Below are 25,954 nucleotides of genomic sequence, written 5' to 3' on the forward strand. Positions count from 1 at the left end.
GTAGCGCCCAACCACCAGGCCGCACACAACTTTGTGTATAAGTAGTGTCATTTTTAGTACTTTTACCTTGTATTTTAGTTTTTTTTTATTCTTTATATGTGTATATCTTGTAAAAAAAAAAATAAAAAAAAAAAATTGACGAAGCAGTGTCACGTGACACCCCTTGGGACAAAGTAAATCTGTCCCTGCCGGACCCACGCATAGCAGTAGCTTAGTGCACCAGGCTGCCTTTTAAGTCATCCATTTTTGGAGACTTTTGTATTGAAAATGATGAGAAGTTGCTGTTAGTATGCAGAATCGAGAACTCAAATCTTTCTACTGGTGTCAATGTGAAAACTTCCATTTTTTTCTTTGCTTTACCTTTCTTTTTCCCAATAAGTCCGGCCCCTCTTATACATTTGGTTCCACAGTCTTTCTTTTTGACAAATTTGTCCAATAAATTGGGTTCCCCCTTTTATAATAGAAGTCATGGGACTTGATCTTATAAGATAGTCTTGTGAGCTGGCTACAGTTTACAATTCATAAAGCTTCAGCAAGCTTTCCTCTTCTGGCAGTAGGATTCAAAATATGGCTTTTGCTTCTTATTTTGTTTGCTTTCTTCTGTATCTTCTTCTGATCTTAGTTCAGGCAAAGGGCAGTAATAATTCAACTTGTCCAAAGTCCTTTTCATGTGGGAATCTTAAAAACATGAGCTTTCCTTTCTCTCTTTCAACACAACCTGACTGTGGAATAATGCCTATGTCTGGTTGTGATGTTAAATCATATCCAAAAATCCAACTGCTTCCTGGAGGAGATTTGTACTATGCTTTAGCCACGAAGTTTAGTTATACAGTTGTGCTCAGGGACCCAAAGCTTGAAACCACGTTGAGGCAACACAAGTGCCAGGCTTTTAACAAAAATTTCTCCCTTCCAAACTCTCCTTCTGTTTCTTTCACTCCGCTGTCACTTCACAAATTCTTCAAATGCAACAGCACCAGTCATAATACCCCAAACATTACCCAAAAGAAGAACGGCCATGTTGCTAGTTATGGAATGTACAATGGCTGTAAAGGCTTTAGCATATACTACAAGGTTGACGGAGATGATAATGTTAAAGACATTCGAGCAGACAATCTTATTGCTAACTGTTCACTTGTCAGATTGCCAATTGATTGGAGGTCATATGATGGTGGTTTGTTCGACGTTTTAAGTCCCTTTTTTGTAGTAGAATGGAAACTCTCTGATGACTGTAACAAATGTCACTATGACGGAGGTCAATGCCAGACTGATAAAACCAATAAATTTCATTGTACACATCCAAATAATCCACATGCTCAAGGTCATCAAAAAAGTACTCCGTATGCTCAAGGTCTAGTGCATATTTCTTAGAGTCATTTCTTGTTTTCATATCACATATCTATAATATTTCATAATATTTTTCCTCTTTCTTTTTTCTTTTAGATGCAAAAACGACTAGAAGAAAGTTCGGACAGACTCTGGGAGCAGGTAGTTAAATGTCCATTAACTGCAGTGTTCTTTCCTATTACAGAATTTCCATGCATATCATTTGAATTTCTTCTTCAGCATGGTAAAATCTCAAAACATTTCCATAATGATATAGGATTTTAAGAGAGACAGGTACTTTAGGTTACACAAATGTATGGATAGTAGAGTTGAGAGGACACTTTCTTTCTCCTCGTGATGTTTTCTTTTGTTTGAAAGCCTCTGATTACTGATTTCTCTTCCAGTTTTTGGTGGATTAGGATTGGTGATGATTTGTTTAGTTGTTTACTTTATCTGGTGTTACAAGAAGAGGAAATTTAGTCCATCCCGCTTCCTCTCAACAAAGAAACTCTCGGACATTTTTAAACATGATGTTGAGGGAGGCAGTATATACTTTGGTGTGCCAGTCTTCTCTTACTCAGAGCTTGAAGAAGCCACAAATGATTTCAATTCCTCTAGAGTCCTTGGGGATGGAGGTTTCGGAACTGTTTACTATGGTGAGCGACTTCCTTATCCAACTGAGCTTATGCTTCAACCATTTCTTCATGTGCCTAATTCTTGTTTATGAATGACTAGGAAAACTTAAGGATGGAAGAGAGGTTGCTGTAAATCGCCTTTACGAGCACAACTGCAAACGAATGCAGCAGTTTGTAAATGAAATTGAGATCCTTACTAGGCTAAGGCACAACAATCTTGTCACCCTCTATGGCTGCACTTCATGGAAAAGTCGTGAACTACTCCTTGTCTATGAATATATTCCTAATGGAACTCTTGCTGATCACCTCCATGGTGACAAAGCGAAGGACCGATTACTTACGTGGCCAGTCCGCATGAACATTGCCATAGAAACTGCTGGTGCATTGACTTGCTTGCATGCTTATGATGTAATACATTGCGATGTGAAGACTAATAACATACTCCTTGATCACAACTTTAGTGTTAAAGTTGCAGATTTTGGGATTTCAAGGCTCTTCCCAAATGATATCTCTCATATTTCAACCGCACCCCCGGGGACCCCTGGCTATATAGATCCAAAGTATCACGAATGTTACCAGCTGACTAGTAAAAGTGATGTTTATAGCTTCGGGGTGGTCCTTGTTGAGCTCATTTCGTCAATGCCAGCTGTGGATATGAAGAGGCATAGCCAAGAGATCAATTTGGCTAACTTTGCAATAAAGAAGATCGTAAAATGTGCATTTCACGAGTTGCTTGATCCATCCCTGGGGTTCGATTCAGATACCAAGATTTGGGAAATGATTACTTCAGTGGCAGAGCTGGCTTTTCTGTGCTTGTAGACAGATAGGGACATGAGGCCTACTGTGGCTGAAGTTTTGGGTACCCTAAAGGAGATTCAGACTAGTGAAGTTGGCACTGAGAAGAGAACTGAGTCTAATCTCAATTCCAATGATGAAGCTAAAACAGTAGCAGCTCCTCCTGTCCCTGAATCGGAAGATATGTTATTGTTGAAACAAGTGAAATCACTACCTTCTCCAAATTTTGTGATTGATAAATGGATTACTTGCTCTGATATAACTAGTACAAAGTAGTTAAAAGTTCTATACCCCTTTCTTTGTTTTTTTTTCTGTAAATTTTGGGAGACTGCAAATGTACAATTGTTAGAAGTTTCCTTGAGCTATCCATCTACAAGTGATTCGATTTTTAATTTCACTATATAAGAGTTTACGTTGTATACATTGGCTGTTTTTTAGAACTTTTTAATTGAGAACTCATGGAGTTATTGAGGACCGGTGTTAGAAATCTGTGCAAGTACAGGTGTTAATCTGGGTATTAAGTCATAATGATATGGACTCTTGTTTCAATCTTCGTCATAGACTCGTAGTGTATTAGATTTCTGGGGTGAGTGTTCCATAAGCTAGGGATGAATATATATGATTGATTCTTTTTCAAAATCCTGATGAAGATGGCCTGGAACATGGCAAATATTTTCTAACTGACTCTGTGTATACTCCCCCTATCTCGAAACATTTTCTTGATAGTTCTAGTGGGAATAATGAAAAAAATAGAAGGTTGGACTTTTAACCTCCTTATGCAATGTTCTTTTTACATTTTCAGACTATCTTTACGTACCATTGGATGTATCTGTTAAATTTCAGAAAACTGAAATGAATATAACTTCTACTTCTACAGTTCAAGTCTTCCATTTCTAGAGACTGGTCCTGAATATGATGAGAAGTTGGTGTTAGTAGACAGAGTCACGAAGTCAAGTCTTTCTACTGGTGTCAATGTCCAGAAAAGGTAATGTGGAAAGTTCCTTTTTTCTTCACCTTTCTTTCCCCCAATCAGTCCGGCCCCTCTTATACGTTTGGTTGCACAAAGTGTTTCTTTTTGACAAATTTGACAAATAAAGCTAAAGACTAGTAATATTTAAAGTGCTATAAAGTTATGGAACATGATCCTATAAGATAGTCTTTTGAGCTATAGTTACAATTCACAAACCTTCAGCTAGCTTTCCTCTTCTAGCAGTAGGATTCAATATGGCTTTCCTTTCTTCTTTTGTTTGGTTCCTTCTATCTCATCTTCTGATCTTTTTCTTAGTTCAGGCAAAGGCCAAAAGTGATTCCAGTTGTCCAAAGTCCTTTTCATGTGGAAATCTTACTGACCTGAGCTTTCCTTTCTCTCTTTCCACACAACCTGACTGTGGAATAATGCCCCTGTCTGGTTGTGATGCTAAACAACTTCCAAGAATCCAACTGCTTCTTGGAGGAGATTGGTACAATGCTACAGACAGGCCGTTTAATTATACAGTTTGGCTTGTAGACCCGAAGCTTCAAACTATATTGAGGAAAAACAAGTGCCAGGCTTTTAACAAAAATATCTCCCTTCCGGATTCTCCTTCTGTTTCTTTCAAAATTCTCCCTATGAGTATGCACGACTTCTACAAATGCAACAGCACTAGTAGTACCCAGAAGAACGACCAATTTTATGGTTATAAAATGTACAATAATTGTAAAGGCTTTAGCATATACTACAATCTTCGGGGAGATGATGAAGAAGTCATTTCAACAGTCAATCTTACTGCCAACTGTTCACTTCTCCAATTGCCAATTCTCCCAACATTAGATGACAACTTTTTTAGTCCTGGATTTCTAGTAGAATGGAAACTCTCTGATGACTGTAACAAATGTCACTATGGTGGAGGTCAATGCCAGACTGATAAAACCAACAAATTTTACTGTCACAAAGGTAGACATTCCCAAATAATCAACATTTTGAAGTCTAGTGCATATTTCTTGGGGTCCTTTCTTGTTTTCATATCACATATCAATAATATTTCGTAACATTATCCTTTTTGTAGATGCAACAACTACTAGAAGAAGTATGGTGGGGCTGATTCTGGGTTCAGGTAGTTTAATATATATTTCATATATTAAGCTGCAATGCAATTTCCTATTACAGTGTTTCCATGCATATCATTTAAGTTTTCATCTTTATAGTGGTATAAGGCAACACTTCTCTAAAGATAAAGAAACATAAAGAAGAGACTTAAATTCTTCCAGTTCAAAAGAATAGAAGAAGAAACTTAAATTCTTAGGTTACACAAAACGTATGGATAGTGGAGTTGAGGGAAATTCCTTCTGGAATGTCTGGCAGAAGAGGAATAACAGATGTTTTAATGATAGGTGGGAAAACATACTTCATGTCAGATCTAGATGTTTGAAAAGTCTATTCTTTTGGTGTAGGAAGAACATTGTATCGCATATGAACTCTACGTTAGATCTTTAGCATTCCTTCAACATATAGAAGGAAATTTTCTAGTTTGTACTCTTTCTTGTACCTTCTTGGTAATCTTTAATGGAGTCTATTACCTTTTCTCATAAAAAAAGAGTGCCGACTTCTTTTCCAGGTTTTGGTGGAGTTGGGTTGGCGATGATAACTTGTTTAATTGTCTACTTTATCTGGTGTTACAAGAAGAGGAAATTTAGTTCGTCCAGCTTCCTCTCAACAAAGAAATTCTCAGATATATTTAAACATGGTGTCGAGGGATGCAGTATGTATTTTGGTGTCTCAGTCTTCTCTTATTCAGAACTTGAAGAAGCCACAAAGGATTTCAATTCCTCTAGAGTCCTTGGAAATGGAGGTTTCGGAACTGTTTACTATGGTGAGAGACTTCCTAATCCAATTGAACTATGCTTCAAATAATCTTCATGTGCCTAATTCTTGTTCATGAATGACTAGGTAAACTTAAGGATGGAAGAGAGGTTGCTGTGAAGCGCCTTTACGAGCACAACTGCAAACGAATGCAGCAGTTTGTAACTGAAATTGAGATCCTTACTAGACTAAAACACAACAATCTTGTCACCCTCTACGGCTGCACTTCAAGGCGAAGCCGTGAGCTACTCCATGTCTATGAATACATTCCTAATGGAACTCTTGCTGACCACCTCCATGGTGACAGCGCGAAGGACAGATCACTGGCATGGCCAATCCGCATGAACATTGCCATAGAAACTGCTGGTGCATTGGCTTACCTGCATGCTTCTGACGTAATACATTGCGATGTGAAGACTAATAACATACTCCTTGATCACAACTTTAGTGTTAAAGTTGCAGATTTTGGGATTTCAAGGCTCTTCCCAAATGATGTGTCTCATATTTCAACCGGTCCCCGGGGACTATCGGCTATATCGATCCAAAGTATCACGAATGTTACCAGCTGACTAGTAAAAGTGATGTCTATAGCTTCGGGGTGGTCCTTGTTGAACTCATTTCATCAATGCCAGCTGTGGATATGAATAGGCATAGTCAAGAGATTAATTTGGCTAACTTTGCAATAAACAAGATCATAAAACGTGCATTTATCGAGTTGATCGATCCATCCCTGGGGTTCAATTCAGATACCGAGATTTGGGAAATGACTACTGCAGTGGCAGAGCTGGCTTTTCTGTGCTTGCAGACAGACAGGGACATAAGGCCTACTATGGTTGAAGTTTTGGATACACTAAAGGAGATTCAGGCTCGTGAATTTGGCAATGAGAAGAGAGCTGAGTCTAATCTTAATGCCGATGAAGCTAAAATAGTAGCAGCTCCTCCTTTCTCAGAATCAGAAGATAGGTTATTGCTGAAGCAAGTTAAATCACTGCCTTCACCAAATTCTGTGACTGATAAATGGATTACTTGCTCTGATATAACTAGTACAAAGTAGTTAAAAGTTCTATACCCCTTTCTTTGTTATTTTATGTAAATTTCGAGGGACTGCAAATGTACTACTGTCAGAAGTTTCCTTGAGCTATGTATCTATGAGTGGAAGAGATTCAGTTTTTAATTTCATTATATAAGAGTTTTAAGTTGTATTTACTGGCAGTGTAAAGAATTTTACTCTATTTGTGTAATGCTGCAGTATCAGCTTTGGTACTGCTGGAAAGCCTATTTTTTGTAATAAAATTTACTTTTACTGGTCAAAGAAAGAATATTTCTCTAGTTGTTGTAGCATGTTTTCTACTTTATTTTCAAGCTTATCATACATATTTGTTACAAACAATTACTTATTATTGCAGGTAACTTAACCCAATGACATAAGAATATTATACACTTTCAATACACAGAAGAGGTTGTCGAACCCTCGCAAGTCGGAGAATGTAAAGGGGATACCAGAGTGACAGTGGCTCCTCCGTTCAAAGGCCTCCTCTTTGTTTGGGGTTAAAAAGGTGATACAAAAAATGAACAGGAGAAGTTGAAAAAGGAAAAAAGAAAGAGAAGGAATGGGAGAAGATTAATGTTATCCATATCAGCCAATTGAAGAACATGCGGGGTTAGAAGCGTTTAAAACATTTATTTTTCACAAGTTGAGGCATTTATATCACTATGCACTCTTGTTTCAATCTTAGTCATAGATTCATAGTGTCTTGGATTCTGGGGTGAGTGTTTCATAAGCTAAGATCCTACAAGTGCGGTGTGGGGAGGGTAAGAGGCAGACCTTACCCCTACCTTTGTGAGGTAAAGAGGCTGTTTTCGGTAGTTACTCGGCTCAGAAGGTTTCATAAGCTAGGGATGAAAACTAATGATGAGTTCTTTTTCAATTTCTTGAAGAAGATGGCATAATATTTCTAGCTTACAGTGTATATACTCCGCCAAACTTGAAAAACTTTCTTGGTAGTTTCTAGTGAGAAAATGAGCAAATGGAAGGTTTAATTTTTTAACCATAAGAAGAAGGAGATATCAGGCTGACTGCTAAGTATGCATTGTTCTTTTTACATTTTCAGACTATCTTTAGGTGTGTTTTGGGATGTGATTAGAACCTTTTCCTTTTCCTTTTTTTCGTTTCTCACCTTTGGATGTATAGCTTCTATTTTCTACAGTTTAAGTCATCCATTTTTGGAGACTTTGGTCCTGAAAATGATGAGAAATAGTTGTTGTAGTGCAGAGTCAAGAAGTCAAGTCTTTCTACTGGTATCAATTGCTACAAAAGCTAATGTGAACATTTCCTTTTTTCTTCACCTTTCTTTTCCCTAATAAGTCCAACCCTTCTTATACGTTTGGTTCCACATGTTTCTTTTTGACAAACTTTACCAATAAGCTAAAGACTAGTAATAAAGAAAGTGTTTGGAAGTTATGTCACTTGGTCTTATAAGATATAGACTGGTGAGCTTTCCTCTTATTGCAGTAGGATCAATATGGCTTTGGCTTCTTTTTTATTTGTTTCCTTCTATCTCTTCTGATTTTTAGTTCAGGCAAATAGCAGCAACGATTCTATTTGTCCAAAGTCCTTTTCATGTAGAAATCTTACTGACCTGAGCTTTCCTTTCTCTCTTTCCACACAACCTGACTGTGGAATTGTTTCTATGTCTGGTTGTGATGCTAAACCATTTCCGAAAATCCGACTTCTTCCTGAAGAAGATTGGTACTATGCTTTACAGAAGCGTAATTCATCAGTTTGGCTTGGGGACCCGAAGCTTGAAACCACGTTGAGGCAACACAAGTGCCAGGCTTTTAACAAAAATTTCTCCCTTCCAAACTCTCCTTCTATTTCTTTCAACATGCTTAATCTTAACAACTTCTTCAAATGCAACACTACCCGTAATAATCCCCTAAACGTTACCCAGAAGAAGAATGATCGTTTTGCTGGTTATAATATGTACAATGGTTGTGAAGGCTTTAGCATATACTACAAGCTTTCCAAAGATGGTGATGAATACATAGGAGCAGACAATCTTCCTACCAACTGTACACTTATCAGATTGCCAATTCAGTCAAGTCATGGTGGTTTGTTCGATTGGTTAGGTCCCGAAATTCTAGTAGAATGGAAACTGTCTGATGATTGTTACCAATGTCACTATGGTGGAGGTCAATGCCATACTGATAAAACCAACAAATTTTATTGTCAGAAAGGTAGACATCTCCAAAAAAATCTATACTTTCAAGGTCAAGTTCATGCTTCTTAAGTCCCTTTCCTGTTTCATACCACATATTGATAGTATATTTGGTAACATTGCCCTCCTTTGTAGATGAAAAAACAACTACAAGTAGTAGCGATGAAAGAAAAGAAACAACTGGAAGCAATATGGTGGAGGGGATTCTGGGCACAGGTAGTAAAATATATTTAATTTCTGCCATGTTATTCTTATACAAAATATTCATGCATATCATTTAAACTAGTTACATGAGACCCGTGCTATGCCCCGGCCCAAATTTTTTGACCGAAATGCCCTCCAAAGGCATTGGTCTTTAATTTTTACCCTTCGCTAAAAGCCCTTGGTTCCGGATTCGAAACCCCGCTCGGTCAAAAATTTTAAAAAAAATTTGCAATGCATAAGTTGGTTTCAAACTCTGCCTTAAGGCAAAAATTAAAAAAAAAAAAAAAAAGAAAAAAAAATCTTTACTGGCAATTTTGCAAACCTCTGCCTTCCAAATTAGGCCTTAAGGACCAATTTTGGGTAAAAGTTTGCGCAACTTATGCCTTATGTTTTTTTTTTTTTTTTTTTTTTTTTTTTGACTGAGCCTGAGTTCAAAACCATGACCCGGGGTATTAAGTGAAGGACAAATATTAAAGACCAACATTTTGAGGGGCAAAAATTAAAGACCACCGCCTTTAAAGGGAAATCGTGCAAATGACCCAATCCTAAATATAAAAATAATAATATTTTAATTAAAGAAGTATACCTTGTATCAATTTTTTTATCGCATAATTAATATAATTCATTGGTGCGTTAAACATGTACTGTTAATAAGTTTTCATAATTATTAAAGTTTCTTAGTCACCTAATTAGATAATTTTTAAACAAAAAAATTATTTATGAGGAAAAAAATTTGACAGGAGAATTATCAAATATCAAAGGGACACAAGCGACTTGAAGTAACATTATTTAAATTATGTGAAATAATTACAACTCACTGCTAATCATAAATCGAAAAATATTGGCATTTTTATAAATTTGTGAGCATATAATTTCTTTATTCACAAATAGAAATAGATTTTCTTGATTACATATTAAGCTTTAGTTTTACTCATGATATTTCATGTGGCAAGAATTTATTCCAGTTTAATGTAGCGATTTAAGCTTTGTTTTATACGAAATCAAGGAAAAAATATAAATTCATTAAATGAACCTCAAGAATCAATTTAGTTCTTCATACATAGCTTATGTTTTAAATATTAGTTTTTAGTTAAAATTGTAATTTATAATAATTTTGTATAATTAAAATTGTAATTTATAATACTTTTGTATAATTTTTAATATCTAAATTTTAATTTAAAATATAAAGTCGATCTAATTTAATTTAAATTCTAAATTTAGTCAAATTGACTCTCAAAAAAATAAAAAGTACCACATAAATTGAAACTAAGTGAGAGTAATTAGTAAGATCTAATAAATGCTCCAATTGAAAATGAAAATGTAGCTCAAAGGTTGTCTAAATTTTACTAAAATGTATAATGATAAATATAAAGAGTAATCTAATACTCCATACAATTCATATTATATGATGTTTTTAACTTGGGCACACCCTTTAAAGAATTACATATATACTCTTAAAAAGTAAGAAGTGTTTTCACTAAATTACCCTTAATTAAATATTACCAGCTTAATATGATTTCTTGGTTATGTAAACAATTACTTATTTAAATAAAGATATATTTAAAAAAAAACTATTAATATCTTCTTAATTATTTATAAAATTAATTTTTTAAATTAAATATAAAAGCTAAAAATACCAGAGGGACTAAGGGGCACGAAAAAATTCACAAAAATTACTACTCCCTCCGTCCCAATTTGTTAGACACTTTTCGGTTTTCCAGAGTCAAACGTATTGTTCTTTGTCTTTTAAATATTTTAAATTATTAATTTTGGTGAGTTATAGTACTTATTACGTAGTTTCTAAATATTTAAATTTTATTTTGATAAATTTAAAGATTCTATGTTCAAACACACAATCAAATTAGAAAATTTGACTCTCAAAAGCGAAAAGTGTCAAATAAATTGAGATAGAGGGAGTACTTCATATGTCAATATACCAAAGCCCACGTGCAATGGACTTAAAAAAAAGAATGAGGTAACAAGCAAAAAAATGGTAATAAGGGCAATAGGCAACAATCCAACAGGAACAACCACGTGGGCAAGATATCACCCAAGAGTCAAAGGCCTTTCCGTGAGGGCAAAAGGTCATCTTATCACACAAAGAGACTTTGCATCAAAATGCCAAAATTTAAGTCTTTCCGTGAGGACGACCAAATCTTGCCTCTTATTTATAATACTCCTTCCGTCTTATGTGATATAGGTTGATTGGACTTAACAAAAAATTTAAGAAACTAATAATGAAGATTTTTAAATCTTGTGATCTACAAATAAGCTAAAGATATTTCTCTTGATTAAGATCATGAGTTAATAGTGAAAAGATAAAGTTTAAAGTTAATTTGTTGTCTAATTATCAAAGTAATTTTTTATTTTTGAAAAGATTTGGAAAAAAGTGTATCACATAAATTGGACATAGAGGGATGATATAATAGTAATTTTCACCATTTTGTATAAGCTCATAATCTTTCTCTAGCAATAAAGAAACATAAAGAAGAGACTTAATTATATTTAGGTTGCACAAGGTGTATGGATGTGGAGTTAAGGGAAAATTCTTTCTCCTTGCTATTTCTTTTTTCTTTTCCAAATACATGGATTACTAACTTCTCTTCCAGTCTTTGGTGGAGTAGGATCGGTGATGATAACTTGTTTAGTTGTATACTTTATCTGGCGTTACAAGAAGAGGAAATTTAGTTCATCCCACCTTCTCTCGACAAAGAAATTGTCAGATATTTTTAATCACGATGTTGAGGGAGGCAGTCTATACTTTGGTGTCCCAGTCTTCACTTATTCAGAACTTGAAGAAGCCACAAATGATTTCAATTCCTCTAGGGAACTTGGAGATGGAGGTTATGGAACTGTTTACTATGGTGAGAAACTTATTAATCCAACTGAGCTATGCATCTACTATTTCTTCATGTGCCTAATTCTTGTTCATCAATAACCAGGAAAACTCAAGGATGGAAGAGAGGTTGCTGTAAAGCGCCTCCACGAGCACAACTGCAAGCAAATGCAGCAGTTTGTAAATGAGATTGAGATCCTTACTAGGCTAAGGCACAACAATCTTGTCACCCTCTATGGCTGCACATCAAGGCGGAGCCGTGAACTACTCCTTGTCTATGAATATGTTCCTAATGGAACTCTTGCTGATCACCTCCATGGTGATAGATCGAAGGATGGATCACTCCAGTCCGCATGAACATTGTCGTAGAAACTGCTGGTGCATTGGCATACCTGCATGCTTCTGACGTAATACACTGCGATGTCAAGACTAATAGCATACTCCTTGATCACAATTTTAGTGTTAAAGTTGCAGATTTTGGGATTTCAAGGCTTTTCCCAAATGATGTGTCTCATATTTCAACTACACCCCGGGGGACCCCTGGATATATCGATCCAAAGTATCACGACTGTTACCAGCTGACCAGTAAAAGCGATGTCTATAGCTTCGGGGTGGTCCTTGTCGAGCTCATTTCATCGATGCCAGCCGTGGATATGAATAGGCATAGCCAAGAGATTAATTTGGCTAACTTTGCAATACACAAGATTATAAAATCTGCATTTCACGAGTTGATCGATCCATCCCTGGGGTTCGATTCAGATACAAAGATTTGCGAAATGACTACTTCAGTGGCAGAGCTAGCTTTTCTCTGCTTGCAGACAGATAGGGACATGAGACCTACTATGGTTGAAGTTTTGGATACTCTAAAAGAGATTCAGACTAGTGGATTTGACAATGAGAAGAGAGCTGAGTCTAATCTCAGTGGCAGTGAAACTAAAATAGTAGCAGCTCCTTCACCAAATTCTGTGACTGATAAATGGATGAGTTGCTCTAGTATGTCTAGTACAAAGTAGTTCTATACCCCCTTTGTTTGTTATTGATGTAAACATTGAGAGATCACAAGTGTGTACTCGTGTGAGAAGTTTCTTGAGCTATGTATCTATGAGTGAAAGTCGTTCAATTTTTAGTTTCAATATATAAGAGTTTAAGTTATATACACTGGCAGTGTAAAGAATTTTATTCTATTTATGTTATGCTGCAATAACAACGATCAACTTGGTACTGCCGGCAATTTCTTGTTTTATAAAATTGACTTTTACTGATCAAAAAAGAATTTTGCTCCAGTTGTTGTAGCAGGTTTTCTACTTTATTTTCAAGCTTATCATACATATGTGTTACAAACAATTACTGGTTATTGCAAGTAACTTAACCCAATGGCATAAGAATATTATGCACTTCCAGTATACAGAAGAAGTTGTTGAACCCTCGCAGGTCAGAGAATGTAAAGCGGATCACCAGGCTCCTCCGTCCAAAGACCCCATCTTTGTTTTGGGGTCAGAAACTGGGTAAACTGTAAATAAACGGGAGAAGTTGAAAAAGGAAAAAAGAAAGAGAAGGAATGGGAAAAGGTTAATGTTATCCATATCAGCCAATTGAAGAACATACTGGGTTAGAAGTGTTTAAAACTTTCATTTTTCACAAGTTGAGGTATTTATATCACTATGAACTCTTGTTTCAATCTCAGTCATAGATTCATAGTGTCTTGGATTCTGGGGTGAGTGTTTCATAAGCTAGGGATGAAAACTAATGATTAGTTCTTTTTCAAATTCTTGAAGAAGCTGGCTTGGGACATAGCAAATATTGTAGCTTATACGTATATACTCCGCCAAACTTGAAAAACTTTTTGGTAGTTTCTAGTGAGAAATATGAGGCTGACTGCTAAGTATGCAGTGTTCTTTTTACATTTTCAGACTTTCTTTAGGTGTGTTTTGGGGTGTGATTAGAGCCTTTTCCTTTTCCTTTTTTTCGTTTCTCACCTTTGGATGTATAGCTTCTATTTCTAAAGTTTAAGTCATCCATTTTTGGAGACTTTGATCCTGGAAATGATGAGAAATTGCTGTTATATTGCAGAGTCAAGAAGTCAAGTTTTTCCACTGGTATCAATTACTAAGAAAAGCTAATGTGAACACTTCCTTTTTTCTTCACTTTTCTTTTCCTTAATAAGTTTGACCCTTCTTATATGTTTTGTTCCACATGTTTCTTTTCTGACTAACTTTACCAATAAGCTAAAGACTAGTAATAGAGAAAGTGTTTCGAAGTTATGTCACTTGTTCTTACAAGATATAAACTGGTGGGCTAGAGTTACAATTCTCCAAACTTCAGTTACCATTCCCCTTATTGCAGTAGGATTCAATATGGCTTTGGCTTCTTTTTTTTTTTTTTTTTGTTTCCTTCTATCTCTTCTGATTTTTGTTCAGGCAAATGGAAGAGATGATTCTATTTGTCCAAAGTCCTTTTCGTGTGGAAATCTTACTGACCTGAGCTTTCCTTTCTCTCTTTCCCCACAATCTGACTGTGGAATTGTTTCTATGTCTGGTTGTGATGCTAAACCATTTCCGAAAATCCAACTGCTTCCTGAAGAAGATTGGTACCAGGCTTTTAATAAAAAAATTTCCCTTCCAAACTCTCCTTCTATTTCTTTCAATATGCTTAATCTTAACAACTTCTTCAAATGCAACACTACCAGTAATAATCCCCTAAACGTTACCCAGAAGAAGAATGATCGTTTTGCTGGTTATAATATGTACAATGGCTGTGAAGGCTTTAGCATATACTACAAGCTTTCCCGAGATGGTGATGAATACATAGGAGCAGACAATCTTCCTACCAACTGTACACTTATCAGATTGCCAATTCAGTCAAGTCATGGTGATTTGTTCAACTGGTTAGGTCCCGAAATTCTAGTAGAATGGAAACTGTCTGATGACTGTTACCAATGTCACTATGGTGGAGGTTAATGCCAGACTGATAAAACCAACAAATTTTATTGTCAGAAAGGTAGACATCTCCAAAAAAATCTATACTTTCAAGGTCAAGTTCATGCTTCTTAAGTCCCTTTCCTGTTTCATACCACATATTGATAGTATATTTGGTAACATTGCCCTCCTTTGTAGATGTGAAAACAACTACAAGCAGTAGCGATGAAAGAAAAGAAACAACTGGAAGCAATATGGTGGAGCGGATTCTGGGCACAGGTAGTAAAATATACTTATTTAATTTCTGCCATGTTATTCTTATTACAAAATATTCATGCATATCATTTAAATTTTCATCATTTTGTATAAGCTCAAACCTTTCTCAAGCAATAAAGAAACATAAAGAAGGGACTTAAATAATTTAGGTTACACAAGATGTATGGATTTCTTACTTCTCTTCCAGCCTTTACGAGCACAACTGCAAACAAATGCAGCAGTTTGTAAATGAAATTGAGATCCTTACTAGGCTAAGACACAACAATCTTGTCACCCTCTATGGCTGCACATCAAGGCAAAGCCGTGAACTACTCCTTGTCTATGACTATGTTCCTAATGGAACTCTTGCTGATCACCTCCATGGTGATAGAGCGAAGGACGGATCACTCACGTGGCCAGTCCGCATGAACATTGCCGTTGAAACTGCTGGTGCATTGGCATACCTGCATGCTTCTGACGTAATACACTGGGATGTCAAGACTAATAGCATACTCCTTGATCACAACTTTAGTGTTAACGTTGCAGATTTTGGGATTTCAAGGCTCTTCCCAAATGATGTGTCTCATATTTCAACTGCACCCCGGGGGACGCTATATTGATCCAAAGTATCACGAATATTACCAGCTGACTAGTAAAAGTGATGTCTATAGCTTCGGGGTGGTCCTTGTTGAACTCATTTCATCAATGCCTATTATACCCCATTTTAACCAGGGTCAACATGGTTGACAACATTCCGGTAATTCCGAGGTTAATTAAAGTAAAAGAGTCGCCACCTAATTATTTATAGTGAATTAGGACCCCTAAATTAAATAAAGTGATTGTCTAAAGTTAACTATGTTTTAAGGTCTACTAAACCACAAGATTATAGGTAAGGGTTCAATTAATCTAAAGAGAAGGTGTTAAGCATTCTTTAAGATCCATTAAAAATGGTTAACCAACCGGACTTACAATTAATTAGGCTAAGTGTAATCCCTCAATAAGTGGCAAGACAACCAAGTGAGTAAGGATAATAGTTAATCAATTAAACAGTTGATTTAAATAGTGTGTATAATATCGTAAGTCAAAATACTTGGTTATATAAGAATCTCAAGGTAAACGAAAGTTTCGTGTTTTGAATTTCTTTAAAACATAGGTGCAAAAGTAAGCTTAAAAACAGTTAAACTTAGTTAAAATAATTGTAAACCCCTCATGACGAGTGTAGAAAGAATTCAAACTTTTTTGTGACTTAAATGGGGCTAGATTACAAGCATCTAACTCATGTTAAAGAAGATTGATTATTTAGCATCTAAAAAAACATTTCAACTTATCATTTGTCAAACTGGAACTCTAAGAACTAAAATCTGATTTGGAATAAAAAAAAAATGTTTCCAGATTTAGAAGACGGATGGATAGCCCTTTAAAATATTTGTTGATCTTAGCTATAAGCTACATAGGGTGTAACTAAAGTCATAACAGTCAATAACACAAAGTAGAAGCGAAAGGTTAGTCACACGGGACATTTAAATCACACCAAGGAATAAACAAAAGTGACATAAAATGATTTTAGCCATTTTCGGCTTTCACAAAGGGGTGATGATGTTCTGCAATTCTCCGCTCGAGCAAAGTAGGAGCGTAGACAGTGAATGATATGCAGACTCCGTAAGCAGTGTCGAGTCGTTGAGTCTCAAAGTGAAACTCTCTTATGGGTGCAGTGAACTAGGACGTCGGGGCCTCGAATCTACTCTTTCGTTATGAACAGATCTGAACCTCGACACAAATGAGTTTGAAAGTCTCTGTTGTGGCTAAAGACCGTCGAGACAGAATGAAAAGTTTAAACGATTCTAATATTTAGAGTAGTAATCGAGATGAAAATGTTGAGTGTGGTAAAATTTCCAGGTTGTTGAAGGTCTCTCTCGGATGAGGATTTAAAGTAGTATTTATAGGTGGAAGAAGTGTGCTAGGGTTAATGATTTGGGCAGGATTTTTACATGAATTAGCCGTTTGAAGTCAAAATTCAATCTTTAAAAATTGATTTTTTCTCAGAAATTTCAGAAGTGTTTTGGCATTTTGTGTTGACCAAATCAGAGAGGATATATGAGGGGACGTTATAGGTGACAATTCTTACCCGGAAATGGAAGACAATGTTCTGCCATGGCTGATGAATATTGGAGCTTTGCTTGAAAGAGGAAAAGGAGGAGAGAGGGAAGTGTGCAGCTGATTTGGAATAGAAATTAGGTTTGGAGAAATGAGTTAAAAAATTATCATTTTTTTGCACGGAGTGCCCTTCTTTTGGGCTGGTCTTTATATTTTGCCCCTCATTTATGCCTTCTTTAATTTTGCCTGCCGCCTGTTTAATGAAAGTTTTTTGACGAAATTACCCTTACCCCATTAAAACCCTTTCTATTTCGTCATTTGCCCTTTTCTTTTCTTTTTTTGCTTCTTCGTTCCTCCTTTGTTTTGTGTCTGTCTTATCTGTTCCAAAATTTAGGTACGAATTTGGATCTTTTGCTCGTTTCAATATTTGTTTTTATGTTAAATTGTTGTTTGTTGAATTGATATCTTTGTCTTCGTCGTTTTTTATATTTAAGTGATCCTTTTTTATTTAAAATTATAGTGTTTTGTTAAAGTGTCTGTATGATTTTTTGAACTTTAGTTTTCGTTGCCCATGTATATATTTTGGTTTTTTGAATGTCGTATTATGAATGTCGTAATATGTTTTAGTTGATTTTGATATGCGTTTTGGTTTTCTCTTCGTTGAATCTTTGAAGTTTTGCTGTGAACAATGTTTTATGTTGTTCTTTGTTGTTTTTGTTTAATAATCTGGTTTTTGTGAAGAATGTGTTTGTGCGAGGCGGCATATGCCTGTTCCGTAAGAGAATTTTTGTTTTTTGAAACTACATTTATGCCTATTCCCGCATAATTTCGTGATTTAAGTTACTTTGTATGTGTTATGATTTTTGGTTTTTATGATAGTTTATATGTTTTCCGATTATAAGCTTTAGTTTAAGATTTTTGGTGTTTTTTTTGTTTAGTAACTTTTGTGTTTTCATGATGTTGTGTTTGTACGAGGCAACATATGCGGGTCGAGTTATTGGTTTTTGAAACTGAAGTTATGCCGGTTACGGCATAAAGTTATGCCTGTTCCGGCATAACTTCATGAATTAAGTTAATTTATGTGTGTCTTTATTTTTTGGTGTTTTCTTGTTAATAATTTTTGTTTTTATGCAATCTTATGTGTTTTGGTTCTTTCTTCTATTATGCAGGTATTTGTGAGTATGACATGAAAAAGAGAGCAAGATCTGTGAAGAAAGCAAAAAAAATAGATTGTTTTAGTTGAGCAAGATCTGTGAAGAAAGGAAAAAATAGTTTGTCTTAGTTATTTTTGCACTATGTAATTTTGTTTTTTTTGGTGCGCCCTTGTGTTTTTTGTAAATGTTATAAGATTGTACAGTTTGTTTTGTGTTATAAATTTCAACTTTAACCACCTTTGTAATTTGATGGTGTTCATTTTTAATCTCAACTTCTCTGTTCATAAAAGCTGCTATTTTGTTGAAAATCCAAGTTATACCGTTTCCATCACAACTTCATGGTTGTTATATAATAGAAGTTTCCGGGGTCGGCATAGTTTCTCATTATGTAAATAGAAGTTCCGCCCATTCCGGCAGAATTTAAGTTAAGAAAACTTGCCATAACCAACAACAAAGACAAACCATTTGAAGTTATTTGACCAGCCAAAATGCATTTATTGGGGATTATTTGTGACGGAAAGCTGTTTTTTTGTTGAAAACCAAATTTATGGTGGTTATTTAATAGGAGTTTGCCGGGGTCGGCATAGTTCCTCATTTTATGAACAGAAGTTCCACCCATACCGGCAGAAATCAGCAACAAAGATAAAACGTTTTTAACTTTTTTCGAACAAATAACGCATTTTATTGGGATTAGTTGAGACGCCATAATGGTTGTTTTAGTATGAATGAATTTTTGCTATGAATGAATGAAATATTTTACTTAGTGTTAATTGTATTGTCTTGAATGTTTTATCCAATTTTCCAAAGATTTTAAAATGTTATATAAGCAACAAAGCCCATAAGTATGCCGCTAACGGCATACTTATTTATTTTGTAAGCGAAAGACCTGCCGGGTCCGGCATAAATGTGAAACATGAAAACAACAGAGAGAATAATATTGTTATGTCCCAAGGCATACATCTATTAAACTTACCAGGATGTAGTATTTGAGATACCAATTTTGTTTCCCCGGCAAAAACTGTTATACCTGCCACAGGAGGCATAAATTATAAACTGGATAATTAAATTTGATGATTTTTTTTTTCTTTTTCCTCAATGTTTTATGGTAGAGAATTGTAGATTTCATGTAGGGACATTTATCTCTTTCTCTTATATAGTTTTTTATTATCAACAACAAGAAGATAACAACTTAGTAAAAGAAAATAATAAAAGAAAGAATAGAAGTTCCGCCCATTTCGGCATAAATTAAGTTTGCATAGTTTGTTTGTGTTATAAATTTCAAATTTAAGCCCCTTTGTAATTTGATGGTGTTCATTTTTAATCTCAACTTATCTGTTCATAAGCTGTTATTTTGTTGAAAATCCAAGTTATGCCCTTTCCATCACAACTTCATGGTGGTTGTGTAATCGAATTTTGCCGGGGTCGGCATAGTTTCTCATTTTATAAATAGAAGTTCTGCCCATTACGGCATAATTTAATTTCAGAAAAGTTGCCAAAACCAGCAACAAAGACAAACCCTTTGAAGTTATTGACCAGACAAAATGCATTTATTGGGGATTATTTGTGACGTAATGCTGTTATTTTGTTGAAAACCAAAGTTATGCCATTTGCATCACAACTTATGCTTTTGAAGTTCCGCCCTTTCAGGCAGAAATTAAGTTCAGAGAACTTGCCACAATCAGCAACAAAGACAAAAGAAGATAACAACTTAATAAAAGAAAATAATAAAAGAAATAATGGACAGAAGAATAAATGAGTGATAAGATGCTTGAAGTCTCAGTCTTAGTAATACCAAAGTTTTGCCATTTCTTTTCAGGCGAGAGTGTGCATTATGCGTCAAGAATCATAAGATAAATTCATATAAACCATGTATAAGAGTGTGATGTTAGGATGACAATTTCCTCTTCCTGTATCTTCTTGAATATGGATTGAGAGCTGGACTGTGGTTACAGGTTGCCCTAGTGTGTCCAAAGAACTTGCATCTACCACATCTGTATGTGTACTTTGTTGATTCTCTTGGGCGATATCTTTTTGTTTGTTTTCTTCCAGGTCTTATTTTAACATCAGGCGGCGTTATTTTAATATCCAAAATGTTTTGTGGAATAATCCATGAGTCTTGATTTCCAACTGATAGTATTTCACCTTTGTATGTCTCTTGGCAGGCTTGTTTCTTGAACCTCCGCACAGTATGTAGATTTTGGCAAACTTCTTTTGTCTATAACTGCCATGGCATGTGTGCACGGTAACTCGTCAGTTTGGAACTCCAAGCACTCACAAGTCATATTCTTCAGGTCTACATTGTATTGATATCCTTCATCTTTCACAACAAATTTGACGGGAGTTATGTTTTCTACCTGTGGAAATTGACAATATAAATGAGTGATATTTTTTGTGGCAATTTTCAGATTATATGAGAGTTATGCCCTTTCCGGCATACTTCCTGTACATTGAAAATAATATTCTGCCTCTTCCGGCAGAACTAAGTATAAAATAGGGTCATAGTTGTTCCTTTGTCCAGCATAACTTTTGTGTTTGGTTAATTTTAAACTATCCATTGCTCATAAAACTAAGATTGAAGTGTGTGTTGGTAAAATCTACTTACTTTCATTGTGAGCATAAAAATGTTGTAATAGTTATGCCCTCACGCATAATTCCATGCTAGTTAATATAAGTTTACCTTCCTTGCAGAACTAAGTATAAAAATAGGGTGATAGTTTTTCCTTTATCCAGCATAACTTTTGTGTTTGGTTAAAATTAAACTATTCATTGCTCACCAATGTAATTTTCATGAAACTGAAAAACCTCCTCTGTCTTTATCCAATTTAAATCAAATCCATGCAAATTGATTATTCCAATTTAAAATGGACTAATTTATACTTCTATATAAACCAACACAACTTTGAAGAGGAAAAAAAAACACTTTACTTCGAAACCAGTATATAATCACATACAAAATGAACCAAAATCAACATATTGTACATGTTAATGGTGGCCACGGGCAAGCACATGAACATGCCCATCCTCATAACCAAATCCATCCTAATATTGCAAATTTGCAAATTACTCATGAAATTGCTGATATCAAAAGAGATATAGATTTTCTGAGGGCTCTTTACGGTGCTCTAAGTAGAGAAAATGATGATCTACGAAGAGAATTACGATTTGTAAGGCAGAGGTTATTCCAGCACACTGGCCAAGTTGACGATGGGGCAATTTGGAATGGGTACACGTGAAATTAGAATCTGATGATGGTAGTTTGGTACTTATGAAGTTAGGATTTTATGTTTTGTGGATATATATATATATATATATATATATATATATATATATATATATATATATATATATATTGCCTTTTACGGCATACTTGTTCAGAAGTTTGTTCAGAACTTTGCCAGTAACGGCATGCTCTACTACTTTGTAAATTGTACTTTTGCCGTCTCCGGCATACTTGTTATTAAGGTGGTTCAGAACAATGCCGTTAACGGCATACTCTACTCCTGTAAATTGAACTTTTGCCTCCTCCGACATAAGCACTTTTTGTTTTGCTGATGATAATGCAGTAATTGTTTTTGGTTAAAAAAAATTAAAAAAAATGAAAACCTCCTCTACCTTCATCCAAATAAAATCAAATGCCACGCTGTGATTATTCCAATTAGAGGATTGACTCAATCGGACTAATTTATACTTCTACATAAACTTAACTTTTGCCTTCTCCGCATACTTGTTATGAAATTGGTTCAAAACATTGTCGTTAACGGCATACTCTACTCTTTTGTAAATTGAACTTTTGCCTCCTCGGCATAATGAATTTTTGTTTTTGATGATAATGCAAGAATCGGACTAATTTATACTTCTACATAAACCAGAACTTTTGCCTTCTCCGGCATACTTGTTATGAAATTGGTTCAAAACATTGCCGTTAACGGCATACTCTACTCTTTTGCAAATTGAACTTTTGCCTCCTCCGGCATACTTGTTCTAAATTTGCACACAGTTTACCTTAATTCAAGTTTAAATCGATAAGCATTGCGATTTAAATTGAATTTACTATAATTACAATTTCAAGTAAATAAGCATTGTATACTAATTTAATTAAGGTATAAAGTAATTAAAATCGAGCAAAGCATTAAATCCAATCGATTCTATTTTCTTGAATAATTTTATAGTGCGTAATGTTCAATCGAAATTTGTATGTCATCTGTTTCTTAATAATCAGGTCGTAGAAGATGATCTTTTTCAAATATTAACAATCTAAACTCCATAAAATCGTTAAATTGAGTTGAATTAAGATTTGTACCTTTTACTGATGTTGTAGCAGCAAAATCAATGGAGAAATCTGGCTTGAAACAACGATTTGAATAATTGAGAAATCTGGTTTGGGAACGAAGTTGGGCTCGTTAACGATAGAAGGATTTGAGAATAACGATTTTTGTTGTGTTTTATATGTAACGGTTAGGGGTAGTAATGTCTTTTTACTATGTTAGTTTTGCTCGGAAGGGCAATAATTAAAGACCACCATTTTGAGGGCAAAATCTAAAGACCAGTAATATAAAGAGGGGCATTCGCGCCAATTGCCCAAAAATTATGGGTAGAACTCTTGTTGGCTAATGGGCATGTAAATTTGGGCTAAATCTGATGATCTTTCTTCATTTTTTTGCGTGGATTGCCCTTCTTTTGGGGTGGTCTTTAAATTTTGCCCCTCATATTTGTGATCTTTAAGTTTTGCCCTTCGCTTGGATACCTGAGGTTCTAGGTTCGAACCCCCACACAAGCATTAAAAAAAAAATCGCAAGGCAGGGCTGGGGGGAGTGTATGCCGGATCCGGCATACAGTCTTGGAGGGAAAACTAAAGTTATGCCGGAGGGGGCAGACTTTGCTTTGAGGCATATATTTTATTTTATTTACTTTTCAAGGCAAACTTTTAGTTATGCCTTAAGGAAAAGTTCCGCCTTATGGGGCATACTTTTAGTTATGCCTTAACTAAAAGTATACCCCATAAGGCGGAACTTTTCCTTAAGGCATAACTAAAAGTTTGCCTTATAAGACAAAGTCTATGCCTTAAGGAAAAGTTCTGCCTTATGGGGCATACTTTTGGTTATGCCTTAATTAAAAGTTTGCCCCATAAGGCATAGTTCCTTAAGGAAAAGTTCTGCCCCATAAGGCATAACTAAACTATGCCTTGAGGAAAAGTTATGCCCCCTCCGGCATAACTTTAGTTTTTCCTTAAGGACTGTATGCCGGATCCGGCATACACTCCCCCCAGCCCTGCCTTGCCAAATTATTTTTTTATTTTATGCCTGAGCAGGGATTCGAACCCAGAACCTTAGTATCCAAGCGAAGGGCAAAACTTAAAGACCACAGCTATGAGGGGCAAAATTTAAAGACCACACCAAGAGAAGGGCAAATCTGCGAATTGCCCATCTTTCTTCCTCAAGCCTTCTCTTTGGGCTTCTAAGTAATTAACTTGTACAATATATATTAAGGGAAATTACATAGGATACCTACTTAAGACTCTTTATTACAAAATATATAGATAGTTTTCCTTATTTACAAAACATAACGGTATATTACGAAACATGACGGATTTTCATACATTTTTGGTTTTTTTATTTTTTTCCAAGAAAATATATATTTTTTTAAAAAAAAATTGGCTCAAAGGCTTAAAAAAATACCTCAAATTTTTGTATATGAAAAATGTATAAAATGTGTATGTGTGAGCCGAATTTTTAATATAATTTTCATACACAAAATTGTGAGCGAAAACTTTAAGCCTTGAATATTGTATGAAATTTGTTACAATGTTGTTGTAGTTATATTAATTTTTCAGAAACCTAATATGAACTTTATATACAAAAAATGTAAATGAAATTCTAAGTCTTGAGCGAGATATAAATATTTCATACCATTCTCATGCATAAAATTTTGAGCGTAATATTTAAGCCTTGATCGAGATATACACATTTCATACGTTCTTCATACATAAAATTTGAGCGAACTTTTTAAGCCTTGAGCAAGATATACACATTTCATACACAAAAATTTAAGCGATTATTTTAAGTCTTGAATGTTGTATCAAAGTTGTATACAATGTTGTTGTAGTTGTATTAATTTTACAGAAATCTAACATGAACTTTATACACGAAAATGTGAGCGAAATTTTAAGACTTGAGCGAGATACAAATTTCATACTGTTTTCATACACACAATTTTGAGCGGATTTTTTAAGCCTTGAACGAGATATACACATTTCATACCGTTTTCATACACTAAATTTTGAGCGAACTTTTTAAGTCTTGAGCGAGATATACACATTTCATACAACTTTCATACATAAATTTTTGAGCGAAAAAATTGATAAATTTTTTAATTTTTTTAAAAAAAATAAAATAATTTTAAAAAAAAATAAAATTTAAAAAAGCATGTTTTGTATAGGGTTTGTAATGTTATGTTTTGTAAATATAAAACTAACGTCACGTTTCGTAAATATTTCTCCTTAAGATGTATATATACGTAGTTGTCCCTATATATTACTAGTTGCAATGTATCCGTGCTAAGCACGGCCCAAGCGCAATTTGAAATAGTCGAGTATTTTGTACACAAAAGATGAATAATGGCAGTTCCAGTTGAAGCGTTAATAGAGGAAATGCATATCATAATCATTGACATCTCATACAAGTACTAAATTCATAGTCAATACTCACTTATATATCTTTTAGCTCATTAATTAATTTTGTATCAGATAAATTTGAATTCATATGGATGATAATTTGACTCGAGGTACACAGAACCCAATAAATATAGCTACTTCCCCGACAATTCAACTTATGCGACCACATACTTAAACTTCTAAGTATGCAAAATATGATTCTATGGAACAAAAGTTCGTGATGCATTTGTACTTCTCTCGTTTACTAATTGTTTGTGAAGCCGAATTCTTCTTGCAGACAATTTACCAAGTAGAAACATGATAAGCACATGGAAATGTCTACTCTAGTTCCAAAACACATACTAACATATAGTCACAAAATGAGAATCTTTTTTAATTTTCGTAACTTCGCCAGTAATTTATGGCAGAAAGTTACCCATGCCAAATATGTATACCAAGCTAATGGATGTAAGATAAATAATATATATTTTCATCTTGATGTTGATTCTTAAGATTTATTGCTTAAATAAGTATAAAGACTCGATAGGTAAATTTAGTCCGTGAATTCCTTCCGCGGTGGTCTTTGATTTTGCCTTTTTTCCGCCCATCCTTATTTCTCTTTAAAATTCTGTGAAAATTTGTCTTATAAACTTGCACAAAAGTAATTATAGTAGGACATAATTTCTAGGGACTGCACGTGCTAATCCTAGATGTGTAGGATTTAATGGGAATTAAATCAAGAGTTTTTTTTTTTTTCAATCAAAGATAATACCAACTTCATTGTATAATAATACTAGATGGTCTATGCCGTCTTATTTTACGGGCCCAACACTTCGGATTATAGTGTATCTATGTATATATAATTGTGTTTAGATAATGATAATATATATATATATACTATGTTCAAAATACGATTAATATAACATTGCAGTTTGTGCTCCGTGTCTAGAACTTTATTTTATTCGTGTTTGCTACGAAAATTTATTAATACTTTTTAAAAGAGAAGACTTGTTTAAAAAGAAACTATTTTCCTCTCT

General features: G+C 34.7%; 2 protein-coding genes and 2 pseudogenes across 2 annotated transcripts; all 4 read left to right on the forward strand.

Annotated features, from left to right (window-relative positions):
- The first annotated feature begins 274 nt into the window (after positions 1–274).
- On the forward strand, positions 275–3,079 carry LOC132067634 (LEAF RUST 10 DISEASE-RESISTANCE LOCUS RECEPTOR-LIKE PROTEIN KINASE-like 1.1). The gene is made up of 4 exons (XM_059460930.1): positions 275–1,348; positions 1,441–1,485; positions 1,728–1,979; positions 2,059–3,079. The coding sequence occupies exons 1-4, from the start codon at positions 568–570 to the stop codon at positions 2,775–2,777; spliced, it is 1,797 nt and encodes a 598-aa protein (XP_059316913.1). The 5' UTR covers positions 275–567; the 3' UTR covers positions 2,778–3,079.
- A 742-nt stretch (positions 3,080–3,821) lies between these two features.
- LOC132066735 (LEAF RUST 10 DISEASE-RESISTANCE LOCUS RECEPTOR-LIKE PROTEIN KINASE-like 1.1) lies at positions 3,822–6,767 on the forward strand (annotated as a pseudogene).
- Positions 6,768–8,114: 1,347 nt separating this feature from the next.
- LOC132067627 (LEAF RUST 10 DISEASE-RESISTANCE LOCUS RECEPTOR-LIKE PROTEIN KINASE-like 1.1) lies at positions 8,115–13,481 on the forward strand (annotated as a pseudogene).
- Positions 13,482–13,892: 411 nt separating this feature from the next.
- On the forward strand, positions 13,893–15,640 carry LOC132066148 (putative serine/threonine-protein kinase). Its single transcript, XM_059459523.1, has 3 exons — positions 13,893–13,946; positions 14,268–14,734; positions 15,229–15,640. The coding sequence occupies exons 1-3, from the start codon at positions 13,893–13,895 to the stop codon at positions 15,638–15,640; spliced, it is 933 nt and encodes a 310-aa protein (XP_059315506.1).
- The last annotated feature ends 10,314 nt before the right edge of the window (positions 15,641–25,954 follow it).

Source organism: Lycium ferocissimum, chromosome 8 (assembly GCF_029784015.1).
Source record: "Lycium ferocissimum isolate CSIRO_LF1 chromosome 8, AGI_CSIRO_Lferr_CH_V1, whole genome shotgun sequence".
NCBI lineage: Eukaryota > Viridiplantae > Streptophyta > Magnoliopsida > Solanales > Solanaceae > Lycium > Lycium ferocissimum.

Bases quoted from the DNA above. Each gene is read 5' to 3' on its own strand.
- LOC132067634 (XM_059460930.1), top strand. From the start codon at position 568: ATGGCTTTTGCTTCTTATTTTGTTTGCTTTCTTCTGTATCTTCTTCTG. The intron at 1,486-1,727 runs GTAGTTAAATGT...TTTCTCTTCCAG, and splicing joins CGGACAGACTCTGGGAGCAG to TTTTTGGTGGATTAGGATTG. The intron at 1,980-2,058 runs GTGAGCGACTTC...ATGAATGACTAG, and splicing joins TTTCGGAACTGTTTACTATG to GAAAACTTAAGGATGGAAGA.
- LOC132066148 (XM_059459523.1), top strand. From the start codon at position 13,893: ATGATGAGAAATTGCTGTTATATTGCAGAGTCAAGAAGTCAAGTTTTT. The intron at 13,947-14,267 runs GTATCAATTACT...ATTTTTGTTCAG, and splicing joins GAAGTCAAGTTTTTCCACTG to GCAAATGGAAGAGATGATTC. The intron at 14,735-15,228 runs GTTAGGTCCCGA...CTTCTCTTCCAG, and splicing joins CATGGTGATTTGTTCAACTG to CCTTTACGAGCACAACTGCA.